At 40.5% G+C, this 17,582-nt stretch overlaps 3 protein-coding genes across 3 annotated transcripts; 2 read left to right on the top strand and 1 right to left on the bottom strand.

Moving 5' to 3' along the window:
- Positions 1 to 1,899: 1,899 nt before the first annotated feature.
- LOC147864624 (uncharacterized) lies at positions 1,900 to 3,515 on the bottom strand. The gene has a single exon (XM_087317840.1). The coding sequence runs from the start codon at positions 3,505 to 3,507 to the stop codon at positions 1,981 to 1,983; it is 1,527 nt and encodes a 508-aa protein (XP_087173966.1). The 5' UTR covers positions 3,508 to 3,515; the 3' UTR covers positions 1,900 to 1,980.
- A 1,899-nt stretch (positions 3,516 to 5,414) lies between these two features.
- On the top strand, positions 5,415 to 9,436 carry LOC147864623 (U-box domain-containing protein 44-like). Its single transcript, XM_087318732.1, has 3 exons — positions 5,415 to 6,908; positions 7,234 to 7,534; positions 7,853 to 9,436. Exons 1-3 carry the CDS (start codon positions 5,529 to 5,531, stop codon positions 9,304 to 9,306), a joined length of 3,135 nt encoding a protein of 1,044 aa, XP_087174858.1. The 5' UTR covers positions 5,415 to 5,528; the 3' UTR covers positions 9,307 to 9,436.
- A 4,643-nt stretch (positions 9,437 to 14,079) lies between these two features.
- Positions 14,080 to 17,326, top strand: LOC147864622 (myelin-associated oligodendrocyte basic protein). Its single transcript, XM_087318731.1, has 6 exons — positions 14,080 to 15,085; positions 15,798 to 15,900; positions 16,032 to 16,087; positions 16,186 to 16,347; positions 16,799 to 16,912; positions 17,018 to 17,326. Exons 1-6 carry the CDS (start codon positions 14,303 to 14,305, stop codon positions 17,108 to 17,110), a joined length of 1,311 nt encoding a protein of 436 aa, XP_087174857.1. The 5' UTR covers positions 14,080 to 14,302; the 3' UTR covers positions 17,111 to 17,326.
- Positions 17,327 to 17,582: the final 256 nt, after the last annotated feature.

Genomic DNA, 17,582 nt, shown 5'->3' with positions numbered 1-17,582 from the left:
ACAATGTTGAATGAATGTTCAAACTTGACAACGAAATGTAATATATATGTTTGATTTCTCTTTTTAACATTCACGGGAGACCGATTGTGACCGATGTGATTGGATATTAGATTGGATATTTTTTTAGCATCCAAAGAGGGGCCAATATTAACCCATATGACATAAATTCACAAGTTTTCTTGATGCTTGTCTCCTTGGTAAAAAGGGATATTCATATGTACTTCAAAGCACAAAGACTCATGTGCGAATAAGGCATACACATATGAGCTCAACCTTCTAGGTGTTCTCTATATGTAGCGTGACACTCGTATTCGCCCCCTGTTAATATGTCATCATAGCTTTCACGAATTGCACTACATGTAGAGCAAGTAAAAAGCAAGTGATGCTCATAATTTACTAGCCCTTCCTTGTGAACCTTACATGCTTTTATATTTGGCTGATTTAGATGCCATAATTAACTTCAATACCTAGGTTATGTGATTGAGTGCAAAGGAGTGCTAGGGCACTACAAGAGTTAATACTCATGTTATAATGTGATAAGGTTGAATATGATCGCAAATCAATAGGCCTTCTTGCCTTAGTTAAAGGTAGGTAGAAAGAAAGAAAGAAAGATGTATTAACGTCTTCTAAGGCCAAATTTGGCCCATGAGACAATTGGTTTACAACAATAGAGTATTTATCCAGTCATCATAACTAAAATAAAATTAAGTAAAAAAAATAGAACTTAAACTAAAAGAGTTCTAGTAGTGTACAATATGTAGTATACTCGAAAGTGACTATACACTAAGCCTAATTTTAATTTCAGCAATGATCGATACAAACAACCTTCTTTTCTAAATTGATTCATGTTGAAAATTTTCAGCCTATTGTGCATACTTAAAACCAGGTCTTAGGTATTCTAGTTGCAGGAATACTTTACATGAGAAAATTCATTTCAATGTCACAACTCTATTTTAATACCTAGCTTATTCCTAATACAAATTGTAGGGCTTAAATGATCACAAATAATGCCTTTGCTTCTTATTTATAATTGTGAATGGTGTTAAGACAAAAATAACAATGCTTTTGCTTCTTATTTATAATTGTGAATGGTGTTAAGACAAAAATAACAACACAATTACCTAGTAATGTTGGAGAAAATATTAGAGGTGCCCTCATATGCACATGAAATGTCGAAAGCCAAAATCTAGAACGAGACACAAATTACAAGTAATGCTCGTGACTCGCATAGTACGTAAAATTCGTGTTCGTCTAGCATAACATTTGTTTTCTATGTTGGAAAACGAATGCGAATGTTATTCAAACATTTTTGTGTTTTTATTTTAGTTTTTTCCCCATTTTTTAAATGTTTTTTTTGCATTTTTTAGGCTTATTTACCTCATAATAAATAGTTAATCCAAAAGAATGGTACTTATCATTCTTTGAGGGTGCTTTTCTTGCACAAATGGTACATATGGTTCATAGAGCCGTGATTAACAAAGGTTAAAATACACACAAAGAGTTTTTAAATTTGTCTTCTGGAAAAAACCTACACAACTCGGATAGTTTCTAAGATAAAGAACCTTAAAAACTCACTTCTAAAAACACTTGCACAATTGTGGGATCCCCTTGGGTGAAAGATTCATTCACTTTCCTTTAGAAAAAATCATGTAGAATTGTGCGGAATTTTCTTTGGCCAGAACATAAGCATACGAAAATCATGCAGCACTGATAGTTTCTTGTTTTGAGAACTACCCACAAACATTTATATATATGGTCATAGTTGGTGGTAGTTTTCGTCCTAATGAAGTATGATAAGAATGGAAGTCAGAAAGCAATGAAGATTAAACACATATTTGGCAATCAAAATAACAGACTAAGTGAAGACTAGATTTCCAATGAAGTAGGGAATGAGATTAGCTAATCACAAGATTTTATATTTAATGACATTTTGAAAAGGACCAAGAGATGGAGACACTCACACATTCATTAATATTTAAATCAAGTGAATGAATATCTTTCTGATCCACTGTGAATAGAGAAGGCCGGGCCACCTCTGGGCTGGGCGACATTGTATGACCCGGGGCCTGGGCCTGCATCCCCGACGCTGCCCGCCGATCCCCGTGGCGCGGGGAACCGTATGCCCATTGAAATGGCGGGCGAGCTAATGTTACTGTAATACTTGTTGTCCCAGAAATAGTTCCCTGGCCCTGGGCTATTCTCGGCCGCAGTGCACACCAAGGCGGCCGATTGACTGCCATTCCCGCACGTGTTGAGCTTGGTTGCAATTGTAATCCCTCGCTTCTCTCCGCCTCCTCCTCCTCCACCCTCCGTTACATACCGAGGAGAATACGCCCCCGGGCCTGGGATCGGGCTCCCGGGGGGCGGGTAGTTCTTCCCCGCGATCTTGATGGCGGGCGCCGACACGCCTATCACGTGGTCCAAGTTTGCGGCGCCTTTGCCTTGCTGCGTGAAGTATGCCCCTGGCCCCGGGTTGTCTCCCCCGGGCCCGGCCACATGCGTCGCCACGAACGGCGCCGGCCTCCTGTCGTGTGGCCTCCCCACTATAGTGAATGCCGGCGCCGTTGTCCTCTTCCGTGGCTCATACGCACCCGGCCCCGGAGTCGGATCCGAGCTGCTGCCCCCGATCCCTGTCCCGGCTACGCCCGCCGCATTGCTGTTCAATCTCCCGGCTATCGAGACCATCGGCTCCGAGGGGTGGATCAGGGGCTCCGCCGCGTCGGCGCAGTATTGCCCTGGACCTGGAGATTCCTCCACCAGGCGAGCAGGGCGGCGGCCGGAGATGGTGAAAGTGCGGCCGTGCGGGGGCTTGTGCTGGCTGTAGGCGCCCGGCCCTGGGACGTCGGCGTCGGGGACGTTGCTCAATATCTTGCGCCGGCCACCGCCGCCGATGTAGATGATGGGGCTCCGTGGCCGTTGGTGGTCGGCGGCGCTGGCGGAGTTGTAGGAGCCGGGGCCGGGCGAGTCGGAGAGGCGCCCGTGCGCTCCGCCGCCGCCGCCGCCGCCGGCGAGGTCGCGGAGCTTGTTCTTGAGGCGCGTGGCGATGGAGAAAGCAGGGCCATAGCTGTCGGAGGTGAGGGTGTAGGCACCGGGGCCGGGGCTGATCTCGCGATGGAAGGTGTAAGTCCGGGAGGCGATGCTGTAGGAAGGCTCGCGCCACCGGGTGAGGGCGGTGGTGCGCTCGCTGACGTTGTAAGCGCCGGGGCCAGGGGCGTCGCTGGAGTATTTGGCGGCGGATCCGGCGGCGGTGGCGGAGGAGGAGGAGGAGGAGGCGAGGCGAGAGGCGATGGTGATGGAGGGGCCATCGCAGGAGCGGGTGCGGTGGGCGGCGGCGGAGTAAGTGCCGGGGCCAGGCTCCCAGTCCAGGGCCTGGAGGTCGTAGTCGCCGGAGGCTTTACCGGCGATAGTGAAAGCGGGCGGCGTGGGGGCCACGGGATGGAGGGTGGCGTTGTATGCGCCGGGGCCGGGAGTCTTGAAGCGGCGCTTGGACGGTAATTGCATCATCATGCTGACGATGACGCGGGGGTACGGTCGTCGGAGCGACAGAAGGAAGCGTCAGCGCCGCCGCCGCCGCCATAACGAGGTTGAACGCCAGCACATATTTTTATGGTACGTATTAATTAATCATCAGAGTTTGTGGATTAAGAAATGTGGGTGTGTGTGTGTGTTGCCCTGCCCTCCCCGATGGGAATGATGATGGATTTGAAATTTTGATTACATACATCGATAGATGGATGATGACAGATGATTTTGTGTTGCGGAGGAGATCGTGAAATTACGCTTTTGTCCTTTGGGACTTCTTGTTGTTTGCGTTTTTCTTTCCTTTCCTTTCCTTTCGCTTCGACGCGGCGCTTCATCCCCAAAGGGTAAGTTTAATTATTTACTTTTTCCCCCCGTGGAGTGGGTTTTGGGACATTTTTGTATTTTTAACAAACCCATAATTCACATACCATACTACGTACACGTACACATACCGCATACACATGTGACATACCACATACATATATAATAATACCACATATCAGAGGCAACCCTCAACCAAACTCTTATGTAATTTTCTTGACTTGAAGGGGACCCACCACCCCAACCCACACCCGCATTATAGTACTGTTAGAGAAAGAACCTTGGACACATGCAAAAATAAATAATTGCAATTCTTTGACCGAACATCACACATGAATATATTCGAATAATTTCTCCATAAACTAAGGCCATTCCTTTTGGTTGAGTTGTTTAGGTTGTGATAAAGCCATCGTAACAAGTCTAATGCAACATGGTTCTTAAATTTTGTTCGAGATTGACAATGGTGAGTTAGTTTGAAGGTCATATGAGTTATTTGAGGAGAACCTTTCATGCACACATTTTCTCGATCTAGATTTTACACATCAAGAGTCAAGCCACGGGATTGTATATACGTACTTGGGGGCCGGGGCAATACTAAATATATTCCCAGATTAACTGTAAACAATACGATGCACTAGTGTCAATCAATAGAGTAGGGCCTTCAATTAGTAGTAGTGTGGGAAAAAGTAAAAGTGGTTGGATATATAATAATGCACCACTCAACACAATGACTTTGACAAGTCCTCGCGCATGCTTTTGAGTATTGACATGTCTTTCTTTATTTGAATATCATTGAGACATTAATTAGGGTTGAAGCACAAGATTGTTGTATTTATACCTCATATTACCAAAGATGTCCCCACTCCCCATAGACTACTACTACCACTTACATACTCACCAAAGGCTTGGGCAACCTTAATTGATATTGAAATTCCAAGAAGTCAAAAGTAAAAGTAGAAACAAGATGGTGTACTAGTAAAGCTTGTTTGTTCTTTTGTCTTTGTGGAATCATCATTAAAAAAAGAAGAAAAAGGAAAAGGAGCCTCAAGTCTTCGACATTTGAATATAAGGAGGAGGCTCTGGGGAAGGATATTTCGCAGAGGGCAATGGAGAAGGTGCCCCCATGTGATGAGCACTCGACCAAAATAGTAGTAGACCAATGGTAGAGTTTCCATCCACAAGATAAGGAAATGAGTCGGAGAAACGTTTGAGCCGAGGAAGGGCTATGGTTTCATGAACTATTCACGATTTCTTCGACCTATTAGTATTGAATGAGATGCCATCCATCCCACGGTCCGACATCAAGTTGGCCTGAAAGCCTAAAAAGACCTAAGATGTCCTAAAAGGTGTCCCAAAGGACCTAAAAGCCCAAAAAGACCAACCTCTTGAATCATTTTGACCGGGGGGTAGGGGGCTATTTTTATAGATAAATGGAAAAAAACATTATTATTACCTATGTAGTATGTATGGCATTTAGATATCACATCTTACTTCTCGCTTCATCCTCCTTTTTATACCCTCTGCTCTGAAGCTATGGAAAGCTTGGATTGTTCACGTCAATCGCTTCAGGGCATGTATGGTGGTTAGTCTGTTTGTTTTTCTTATCCTTTTTCCTTTCCTTTTGAAGGGCTCTATTACACCTCCAGAACAAAGAAAAAGAAAGAAATGACCTGCACTTACTGAGAATGGAACCCAGAACAAATGGGCTTTCCTCACATTCCGACATTGTTCTGATGGGTTTCAAGATGTCAAGTAGTAACAGAGGCAAATTACTATCAGATTCGGGAGAAAATGTCACTATAGATGTGAACATTGTTGAAGAAACGGGTACCACAGATGTAGGACACGTTGGATTAGTGCAAAGAATGATGGAATATATTGATGAAACAAGGAAATGTGCTCTTGCTATGGTCATAAACAAATCAAACTTCTTGATGATGGTGTTTTATTTGATGGAACTGAAGCCAATGTTTGATTATCTGCTCAAAGAGAGGGAATTGTTAACCATCCATCTCCTCAAAGAACAAGTATTGGAGAAATTGAATGATTCTCTTCGGGATTTGTTCATTTTTACACGTGCTTGTGCATCAAGGAGCCGGATTTTTCTTCTCTATTGTACTGATCGTGTTGTGGATGAGATACATCAGCATCGTAACAAGCTATGCAATTGTCTTAATATGGTGATTCGATGTGATCTGGATTTGCCTATAGGTATTGTGACCTGCATTGAAGCATTGCATAAAAGACTAATAGGTTCGAATATAGCCCCGGAGATGGGTAATAGTGACCTCGCTCGAGAGATCTCATTATACATCATGGATTCAGATTCTTGTGAGGCTCATTCTACAAGATTGTTGCGGAAAATTGCTGATCATTTGAACATTCCCGAATGTGAAGCAGCAGAGCTCAAGCAAGAGCTTCAGAATGATGCAAGAAAAGCAGAGATAGAGTCAGAGTCGGAGGGTCTCGAATGCGTAGTAACTCTAAGAGATCTTAATCGGTTCTTCTCTTTGGCACAAGTTCTCATGGATGAGAGAAGGAGGCTCTCGTCAGTCGATTCTCTAGTTGGGCCCTATGGTAGAATCACATCCATTCCGAGCTCATTTTTTTGCCCGATAACCAAGACCCTCATGCACGAACCTGTCACTATCAAAGAGGAAGGGTATACCTATGAGAGGACAGCTATATTGGAATGGTTTAATAGAGGGCATAAAACATGTCCAGATACAGGGAAAGAGTTATCTAGTTTAGAATTGGTACCAAATTTGAAGCTTCAACATGCGATGGATGAATTTTTCGATCACATGCGTCAAGCTCAGATTGTTTCTGTATTGCAAGAGCTAAGGAATAATCAAGTCATCATGGGTATGCCCGTGGACCAGGCAGTTCAGACAGTGAAGAGATTAATGGATATGGATCCCAAATATAGACAACTTGTATTTTCCTTGGATGGAGTTGAACCATTAATCCATCTTCTTAAACCATCATCAGATGCACCTGTACCCATCAGGGAAACTGTTGTCAAGATTCTAATTGACATCTCTGCAATGGGGTATGAACACAAGGTAGGACCTATAGGCTATGCATGAGGGTTATATTATTATATATGCTATGAGTCCATTTTGATGTCATCTGGTTGTGTGATTCTGTTCATGCAGCAATGTAAAAAAGAAGAAGTGAATTTCAATCACATTTTGTGAAATACTCCACTCCAATTAGAAAAATGTCAAAGGAACAAGTTTCAAATGACAGAATTTAGAACAGGAAGAACAGTGTGTGTGTGTGTGTGTATATCACAGCTCACTATTATCACATATATTAAAACGTGTTCGGCCTTGGATATGATTTTAAATTAATTAATAAATTCTCATGTGGTTTTGGTTAGTGAAGGTTTCAATTATCAAAGCAGGAGCTGTCGGTGTAGTTTTGGCATTACTACAGAATGATCCCTCTGAGAAATACTTGATTCAGCTTCTCTCCGATCTATCGAAGGTTGATGTTGGCAAGAAAGCAATAGCTTCAGAGAGAGGTTCTATGCTTCTTTTAGCAAATGTCTTCCGTTCAACTCCACCAAATGGGAGGCAACTTATCAGGATTTTACTTGATAATCTGTGTGAGGATGATCCAGAAATGATAATGGACGCAGCCAGGTGCACCATATTTGAACCTCTAGTATCCTGTTTGAATCAGGGTAAGCGTTTGCCATATCTACTAACATATATTGCAACATTGAAACCTGTTACAAAAGATGCACGTCCTTGTTGCATAACTTTTCAGCATGTAGAGTTTTTTGATTCTTTAGCTCTATAGAAGTAAACATAACTGAATTCTATGATAAAACGTTTTCATTATAAGCAACTGAATATCGCAAAGCACCATAAGTAAGGTAATGAATAAGGAAATTCGTATATAAAGAAATTCATGAATTGGTAGTAAAGCAGTAAAGCAGTAAAACTGTAAACGCTACCTATTAAACTAACGTCCCTATTCTACTTGTATGATTTTACAGGAGGGGATAAAATAAGATGTGAAATCATAACCGCAATTCTTCGTTCTTGTGAGCTGAATGAGCTTAATAGTATCCCTTTAGTAAATGCTGGCGTTGTACCTCCACTCTTACTTTTTCTTCAGAAAGGTTCTCTTGAAATCATACAAGTCACTGTGAAGCTATTAGCTGAGCTTTCGCGTGTGGAACAGAACAAGGTGTTAATTGCAAAGGCTGGGGCCATTCCAGTGTTAATGAAGTTCCTAATGGGTCATCATTCATTAGACCAAATCAAAGTAGATATTACATATATCCTTTCTAACTTGGCCTCTGACACACACAATGCTCATGAGATCGATTCTGAGGCGGCAGTTGTTCGCTTATTTACAATGATGAAATCCAAAGACACTGGCTTACAGGACTATTCCTTAAAGACGCTTCAATTTATGGCAAAAGATAGCCAAACGGTTCGCAAGCATGTGGTGGAAATGGGCATGGTCCCTATATTCTATGCTCTTCTGCGGGGCAAGGTCTCAACTGTATGTCACCAAAGCATCCTAAATATCCTATGTCATATTTCAAGAAGTTGTGAAGATTCAAGGCCAATTATACCATCGGCGGATGATGTTAAATATCTCATTAGCTTGCTAGGGTCTAATGCTCCCATGGAAGAAAAGGAATCTGCAGTAATCATTCTTGAGGTTCTCCTTAACGCGGAAGAGACAAGATCTACCATACTATCTGATGACAAGTTGTTGACGTTGTGTGCAGAGTATCTTGAACAAGGTACCACAAAGATGAAGGAAAGTGTTGGGGTACTGTTGTCCAACTTTGCTCATTTTGGGCTCGAAGATTCTAGCACCCTCTTGGCATTTTCGAGAACCAATGTCATCTCAGCTTGTAAAGCTGTGATTGATGATGCATCGAGTAGTGAAAAGACAAGGAAACACGCAGCCGAGATACTTTGTCATCTTTCGTCTCATACCCCACGCCTCATGTTGAAACGACCAGCATTGCTTACGTATTTGGATATCACAGGGTTGAAGAAATTTAAGGTGTGTAGAGTACATGGTGGAATTTGTGGCAGCAGGAACAATACATTTTGTCTCATTGAGGCCAATGTCGTCCCATCTCTCGTAAATCTGGTTAGACAAGGTGTGCTGCCTAGTGCTGAATGGGCTGTCAAAGCACTCTATACATTAGTGGAAAACAGTGAAAATATACGAAAAGGAGTTGATTTTCTCATGCAAAGCGACTTATTAGCCCCCCTCATAGCACTCATCGGAAAGGACCAGAGTTCAACTGAGGCATCTATACTTATACTAGAAAAGTTTTTCAGGTTCAAGAAATACAGAGATTCGAAATATGGCCTTGTAGCCAAGTCTACGCTTACGCAAACTGTGTCTGCTTTGGATAATTGTGACCTCCGAACGTTAGCTTCAACAACATTAATGCATTTTAATACTGAAACAAGCTAGCTGCACAATGTCAACTTGAGAGAGATTGTCGCTGTGTATAAGCACGAGCGATTCTGTAATATAATCATGATGAGTGACCAATACCAATGTATACTTACATAAAAGATAATATAAATCCATGTTTCGTAAAGTGGGGAGAAAGTTTCATCGATATTTTTCTACATTACGAACGAGTATCATAGACAAAGTTGGACTTGTCATTTGTATTGGATGTTGTGTATTGAATTTGGCCTTTGCCTATTGTACGAAGGGAATTTCAATTTGGGGAACCAAACTAGCTAGTGATAGGTGAACTTCATAATGTTAAGAGTACAGTCCACCATTACGTAGGTCAAGGGTCGGCAATGATGGATGACCTTAGTTGAACCATGGAATTGTCACGGATGGTTCAAACACTCATTACAGAGAGAAAATACTAACTTTTAAAAGCTTGCAAACAACCAACCAACAAAAAATGCTCACCTTCAAAATTAAAATAACTTAGCTTCCACTCGTTTACCAAATGAATATGTATGTTACGAACATTGGGTTTAAACGCAGATGCATGGAGCAAATTGGAAGAAAGAGGTGTAGAGGGTGTGATTTGATCATGCATGAGTGGTGATGAGGGAGTGAGGAGATGGATGAGAAGACATAAGTGGATGATTGGATGATTGAGAGAACATGCAAAGTCCACCGAGCAAACAAATATGAGTTAATGTTGAATTAGACGTGCAAGCAAACACGACTCAACAAATACTCGAATAAGTGAACAAATATGAGATGACGTAGAGTCGAGTAAGCAAACGGACATGAATGAAAGCATTCGGAACAACCCTCACAATAGAGGCATGAATACAAGAGAAGAAATGAGTCAAGAGAGAGATTTGGAACAAAAAAAGGCCATGATCACATCCAATGAATGTTTGATTGTTGTTGATGTTCTTGAAATCTTGAGTGAAAGGTGTCAAATACGGGTGTATAATGGCCGTATTCACATTGTCCCTTTGGCCAAACTAGGTTTAGGACAATAATGTAAATATGTCAAAGGGCAGTTGCCCTAGCCCAGTTACTTTATAATTGGCTTTCTAACCTAGTTCATGTTGTTGTTGATAGTGCCATTCTTATATTGTAACTTTTGGAATAAGACTGTTACATAGTGCACCTTTCTGTCTCTCTCTCTTACACTTTTTCTCTTTGATTTTGCTTTAACTTGTTAACTTGGTAATCTTCTTAACATAAATGTTGTTCATGTTCCGCAATACCGGTCTTTGACTACAACACAAGGTTCCTTTCATACATCATACATGGCTATGCACACCACCTCAAAATTGCACACTTATCAAGATTCTACAACTTCACAATATCCCTTTCTAGCCCTTACAAAATCTACATATGCTCACATGATTGTATAACTCTTTGCTCATTGGTAACCTCATATAATATACATCTTGAATACGAGGGATAGATAGCTATTAACAAAGTCATGGAGGAGGAAGCGGCCTACGTTTAGATAAAGACAAACTTGAAGAAAACATGTGGATAGAGGTAAGCCCGTGGTCCCCCTTCACATGCAATTAAATTATCTCAAATACAAAGCATCCCAAGTGTAAAGTCAATTCTATGAAAGAGAAAAGAAGAAATAAAGGTTAGGAGGTCATCGAGAGATGTTACAATATATATAAGGGCAAAGCATCAATGATGGCTTCTTCTTTAATTTGGTTACATAATCGTTAAACAAATGACCCCCAAGTTTAAAGAGTGATATGAGAATGGGCAATGGAATTGTGTGTGTGTGTGTGTGTGTGTGTGTACACTCTCGAGGGGCGTTTTGGTAATTAGTGAGAATGTGGGCTAGTTTCATAAATATGGAAAACATGAGAACTTCATTTGGATATTTTATATCTTATGTTTCATTATCCTCTTCTTAAGAGAGAGAGAGAGAGAGAGAGAGAGAGAGAGAGAGAGATTACATCTTACTTATGCTCGATCTAATGTGGTACGTGTGAAGCAAGGGTATGAATGGATAGTGGATCCTATTACAATAATTGACATATGTGTTCATTACTTTAAGGAGTTGATTGACCCACAATTGTTAATGACAAATGAGGTGAGTAGAGCACGTCATGAGTTTTATGATGTGGTTGGATCTATTGTGCATGACCTCATTACTCATGAATTGGATGCGGATTTCACTGTGGATGAGGTGGACACAGTTTTAAGGCATCTTCCTAGTGGTAAGAGCCCTGGTTGGGATGGCTTGACCAATGAAGTTTTTAAGTGATATTCGAACATTTTAAAGGGACCCTTAACTTTGATCTTTCAACATTCTTGGAATTTTGGTCATATGCCTCAAGCTTGGAAGGTTGGTCTAATTAAATTAGTTCCAAAGGTGGCATCTCCTGAGTCATTTAATCAATGGAGACCTATTTCTTTGATGGGGGGGTTGTATAAGATATTTACAAAGATCTTGGCAAATAGATTACAAAAGTATTTGCCAAAGTTGATACATCTTGCCCAATATGGTTTTATTGCAGGTAGGAATATATTGCATAATGTGTTGAATGTTCTAATGGCCATGGATTATGCTTGAAACACTCATCAAGAATTGATTATGGCGCAATTAGATTAGGAGAAAGCTTATGATCATGTTAATTGGTCCTTTGTTTCTAGGTTAATGCATACAATGGGCTTTGGACCTCGTATGTCTCGTTGCATATTTTTATTAGGACAAGATGCAGTGTCTCGAGTAATGTTTAATGGGGGAGTTACATCAGATATTGCCCTCACAAGATCCGTTCGTCAAGGATGCCCTCTTAGCCCATTGTTGTTTTGCTATTGTTACTCATCCCTTGTTAGTGATGTTATCAAGGCTTGTAAACAAATGGTGACATTTGTGGGTCTACACCTTCCATCTGGAGGGCAACTAGTAGCACAAGCTTTGGCTAATGATTCTTTCATGTTTCTACAAGCCTCACGAGAGAATCTTGAGAAGGGGATGCTTGTATGGAACCAATTTGCATTGGCTTTCGGATTGCATATTAATTGGAGGAAGTCTAGTCTCATATCGTGTACTGAAAGGGATTTGGAATGTTTAGGATGGCAAGGATTTGTGGTGAAGAAAGGCTCTATTTTTCGACACTTGGGCTATCTATTAGGAATGAATGTTACAAATGGTCAATTGATTGAATGGATGTCTCGTAGGTTGAGGGATAAGTTCATGTATTGGAAGTCACAATCTTAGCCATTTCATGTACGCTTGAAGGTTGTACAATGTATTATGGAACCCATGATATTATATTACTTGCCATTGTTGCCATGGACAAAGAAGGCTTTGTATTCTATTTTTCAACCTCTTCAATATTTGTTGTGGAAGAAGAGGAATAAGATGGGAATCACTTGGGTTGTGTGGAATCATCTAGCAACCCCTCAGTGCTTGGGGGGAACTGGAATATTGAACTTATCTAAACATATGATGGTTCATAGATTTTCATCATTACAAGATATTATGTGTTCAAACTCACAACCATGGATATCTATTGTTCAATATTTCATTGAGAACAAGGGTTTAACACATGGGAGGACAACGATTAAGGTTTCATGGTGGCAATTACTGAATGGATGTATTTCACTTAGGATTCCGAGCTCTACATGTGTTCAACACTTGGTTAGTTCATGGCAAGAAGCACTCTTGTTATGTGTATGGAACCATCATTTAGTAGAGAGCATTGTAATTCTTTGCAAAAAGAGTTGCTTGTGTTTTCTCGGTTATTATGTTGGCTAGGAAAGGAGATATTGCGCTCTCAATTTAATCGTTTGTTTCGTTTGGGGGTCAAAGAGGTGGGAGACATAGTTGAGGCTTCATCTCAAAGAATTTTGGAGTTTGTTGAAGCGCGACAATTATTACGCATTCCGCCTAATTATGGATTTATTTGGCAACAACTACAAAATATTCCGTTGATACAAGGTCCCTTACCTCTACAAACAGGAGAACAACTGTGGATTGATTGGTGTTTAAAGGGGTCAAACGTCTTTGTTACAAGTGACTACTAATCTTTTGTATCATTGCTCTATTGAGTCTCTTGGATGGTTATCATCTAGGCTAAAGAAGAATGGAAAATACACAAATCTGATCATGGGTGGTGGCAGATCTTAGAACGTAGTTGGCATTCTAAATTGCCACTTGTAGCAAAGGTATTCATTTAAGGAGTTTTGATTGGAGGAATGCCTTTGGGATTAGCTCTAAAGCATCGTGGATCAGCAACGGGTAATTGCTTTTTTTTGCACTGTTCAAATGGAAGATAGTACTCATCGATTTATACAATGTCCGATTGCTTGTAAGATTTGGAGTTACATTTCTCAAAATTGGCAAGTCTTATCACGGTGTTATTTGACACCTAAACAATGGGTGTTTGCACAATTTACACAGGTTGACCCCAAAATCAGAGATGGAGATGATTTTTCTATTTTTGAGATATTGGGGATTGCGTCCTAATTGGAATATACGCAACGCTTTTGTATTCGATGGTAGACATGGAGTGAAAGCATATCTACGAAAGTTGAAGGGAGTATTAATGTGGCAATTTTCTTGATTGGAGCACGCGGAAATTCTTTTCCTCGGCGGAGTGTTCGTCTTGGCTATTGGCAATTCAACATGTTCCACTACTAGCCCATCCATGTAGTGTAATGTAGTTAGTGGGTGACCATACTCCATTGTCACACCCACCCATTATAAGTGGTGTTTTTTACACACATTTATTAATATAATTGTGTGTTTACACCCAACAAAGAGAGAGAGAGAGAGAGAGAGAGAGAGAGAGAGAGAGAATATACGTGTGGATAGCTTGGAATACTATGGATTTTGTGGTTTCTAATCGTCTTCTTCTTCTTCCTCTTCTTCTTCTTCTTCAGAATCCATTAATCTGATATACAATTACAGCCATAGCCCATAGCCCATAGCCCATAGTCCATAGCCACAGCCACAGCCACAGCCTTGGCCTCTCCTTCTCTTCCACGCATGGCCTGTTCTGCTTCACCCATTGTCATCTCTCCTCAGCTCAGAGCTTCTTCTACTTCTCTTCCCTCCTCCTCCTCTTCTTCTTCTTCTAAGATTATTCAATGGGCCCCTCTCAGCGCAACAAAATTAAGGTCTCCCATCAAGACCTTGCAACATCTCCCAGGAAGCAGATTTTCAATGTCGAAGGGCATGATTCAAATCCGTGCTGCTGTGCAAAGAGATGATGTACAGAAGACAGAAGGGTTAGGGTTTCAAAAACCAGGGAATAACAATCCAGGCCTTCAAAAATTAGGATTTCAGGAACTACGGTCTCAAAAGGAGGAAGAGACATTTTTGCAAAGGGTATCCAAGGTGGCCATGGATTGTTTGAAGAACCTCGGGAAACCTGCGGTGATAGCCCTAGTGATCGGCTTCTTGATGACCCAAATGCTACCTGAACAAGGGGCTGCATGGGCAGCATCAGGCGGTGTGATGGGTGGGCGCTCATTTTCTTCTGGAAGAGCATCTTCATCTGCCAGGACGTACTCGGCCCCGCCTTCATCCCGTAGTGGTTTCACATTCTCAGCCCCTTACGCCGCACCTTCTCCCTTCTTCGGAGGAGGGTTTGGGGGGCCAAGCATCTATGTTGCACCTGCATATAGTGTTGGCATTGGTGGCGGTGGGGGATTCCTTTTCTTGATCCTCGGTTTCCTCGCTTTTTTCTTAGTCTCTGGATTTCTCACTGATCGCAATGAGTCAAGCCTATTCACTTCGACTCGGAAGACAAGCGTTTTGAAGCTTCAGGTATTTCAAACTTTTCATGAGCCTTATTCTTTATTTTTTTCTCCATGTAATTTGAATCACTGTAGTCTAACAATGGTAGACATTGTGCATTTATTTTTTGGTATTGATAGATATATTTCTCTCCTTCATGTCTGCTAAGAGCATGCCATTAGTGTATAATTTGAAACACGTTAGCTTCATTGGATGAGTTTTGTCTATGTATATATATGTATTGCATCAGATCTAATGGCGGTATTGTTCTAAATTTGTCATTATATCTCCTATGTAGGATGAGTTCGACAATATATATAGATATATCGACACATGCATATATGTAAATGTCTCTTATATTTATTATATTAATCTATATTGCTATTCTTGCATATTGGGCATTATCTCTCGACTTTTGTAGGTCGCTGTGTTCAATTCACTGACTGTGCATATTTGGTTTTATCCCTCTCCCGGATGAGCTAACTAGGCATACATGAAGTTTATGATTTAGTAAATCAACACACGAGCTAAGCTGAAATAACAAGAGAGGCTAAGGGGGGTTACTATTTTGACTTCCATATATCTATGATTAGTTCAATACATGTCTAAATTTGGTTAATTTGATATTTGAGTCCATACAATATGCATCTTTTTTGAATTTGTTTTAATTAATTTTACCAAAATGAAGTATACTGAGATTGAACACCTATTGTGATTGATGACTTATTTCAATGCTTTTTAGGTTGGTTTACTTGGCATGGCACGCTCATTGCAACAGGATTTAGACAATATAGCCGAGCGAGCTGACACCTCAACACCTGAAGGGCTTCATTATCTTCTCACAGGTGCCATTTGTTTCTTTTCTTTTTCTAATTTTTTTGTAATCATTTTTGTTGATAAGTCTTCGTTTATGAATTATCATTCTTCTTTTGATGGGTTGTCATGGAAATTACTCATATTTCTGGTTGTCTTGTAGAAACTGTTCTTTCCTTGCTACGACATCCTGATTATTGTATATCGGGTTATTCATCGGTATGTCTTTTAAACTAGCGAAACAATATCATAGAAGATGAGTGATGATTTATATTGTTCGGAAAAAAACCCAAATTTTGTTATGTTCCTTTTTGTAGGCGGATGTGAAAAGGGATTCAGAAGCTGGCGAGAAGCTGTTTAATGAGCTTTCATTAGAAGAGAGGGCCAAATTTGATGAAGAGACAATTGTGAATGTAAATAACAGGTTCCGTCGAAGTGCTGCAAAGTCTACATCCCGCTTCAATAACGAATATATCGTGGTAGGAAAAAAAACATTGAAACAAATTTGTTTCAACAATGTACATCATGACCTACTTTCAATTAAATCTTGGGCAAAACACCGAATAAAACTCTTTTAACTTTCGGATATTTACCAGAGTACCATGAAATTTCCGTAAACAACTGGAATTCCTCTATGTAGAAGCAAACTTTGTACTATGTAGAGGGATGGGTATTCACAAAGTTTTGAAAACATAAGAGATATTTGCGAACCTTTGAAATAACAAGGGGTATTTGGTTAATATCCGAATGTTTTGAGGTATTTTGGTAGGGATGGGTATTCACAAAGTTTTGAAAACATAAGAGATATTTGCGGACCTTTGAAATAAGAAGGGGTATTTGGTTAATATCCAAATGTTTTGAGGTATTTAGGGCCATTCAGAGGTATATTTATATCATTCTCATAAGCTTTTTGGGGATCTACTAATTCAGGTAACTTTGCTAGTTGCTGCTGAGGGTGAATTCAAACTTCCTCCAATAAATAGTAATGCAGATTTGAAAGAAGCATTGCGCAAGATTGGTGCGATTCCAAAGGATCAGACACTGGTGTGTTAATCGATTTTTTCTTGTTTTTGTGGGGGGCCTTTAGATTTAAATGCTTTAAACAGTATTGACATTTTGTATGTTAACATGGTTTTGTTTGATGCTTAGGCTGTGGAAGTGCTTTGGACACCCCAAGACCAAAACGATACTCTCTCAGAACGCGAAATTCTTCGTGATTACCCACTCTTGCGATCTCTATAATTCATCTGTACAACATTTCTGGATAGTCTCCAACTTGTATGAGGTTTTGTATAGCTAAGAAAGGATTTTAGTAATTATTATAGCATGAACATAGTCTGTCTGGAAGATCATCCATCTCATGACGATATTGTAATTGTATGTTTTGTAAGTGTTACATGTGTAGATACATGGCATGGAGATACATAATATAGTTTAATTTATAATTTATCAGACAAACTGGTTGTGCAACTTCTTGTTTTCAATTAAAATTCTGGACACTGCGTTTGAAGGTGTGCCTTATTCCAAGGAAAGCATACTGCTTTTCTTATCTTATCCGCTTGGACCTATACCATTGTGTCTGTGTCGCTACTCTGAAATTAGGTTGCTATGTTTAACACCTTGGTGTCCCCTCAGATAGTATCGATGTACACATTAACTGTTCATGTTTTATTGAATCCTGTAATAACATTATTATGGATCAAAATAAAATTTT

The sequence above is a fragment of the Azolla caroliniana genome, unplaced genomic scaffold, assembly GCF_043228905.1.
Source record: "Azolla caroliniana isolate FFs.n. ecotype wild unplaced genomic scaffold, voAzoCaro1.0.p SCAF_4, whole genome shotgun sequence".
Lineage (NCBI taxonomy): Eukaryota > Viridiplantae > Streptophyta > Polypodiopsida > Salviniales > Salviniaceae > Azolla > Azolla caroliniana.
This window is presented reverse-complemented; position numbering and strand designations above follow the sequence as displayed.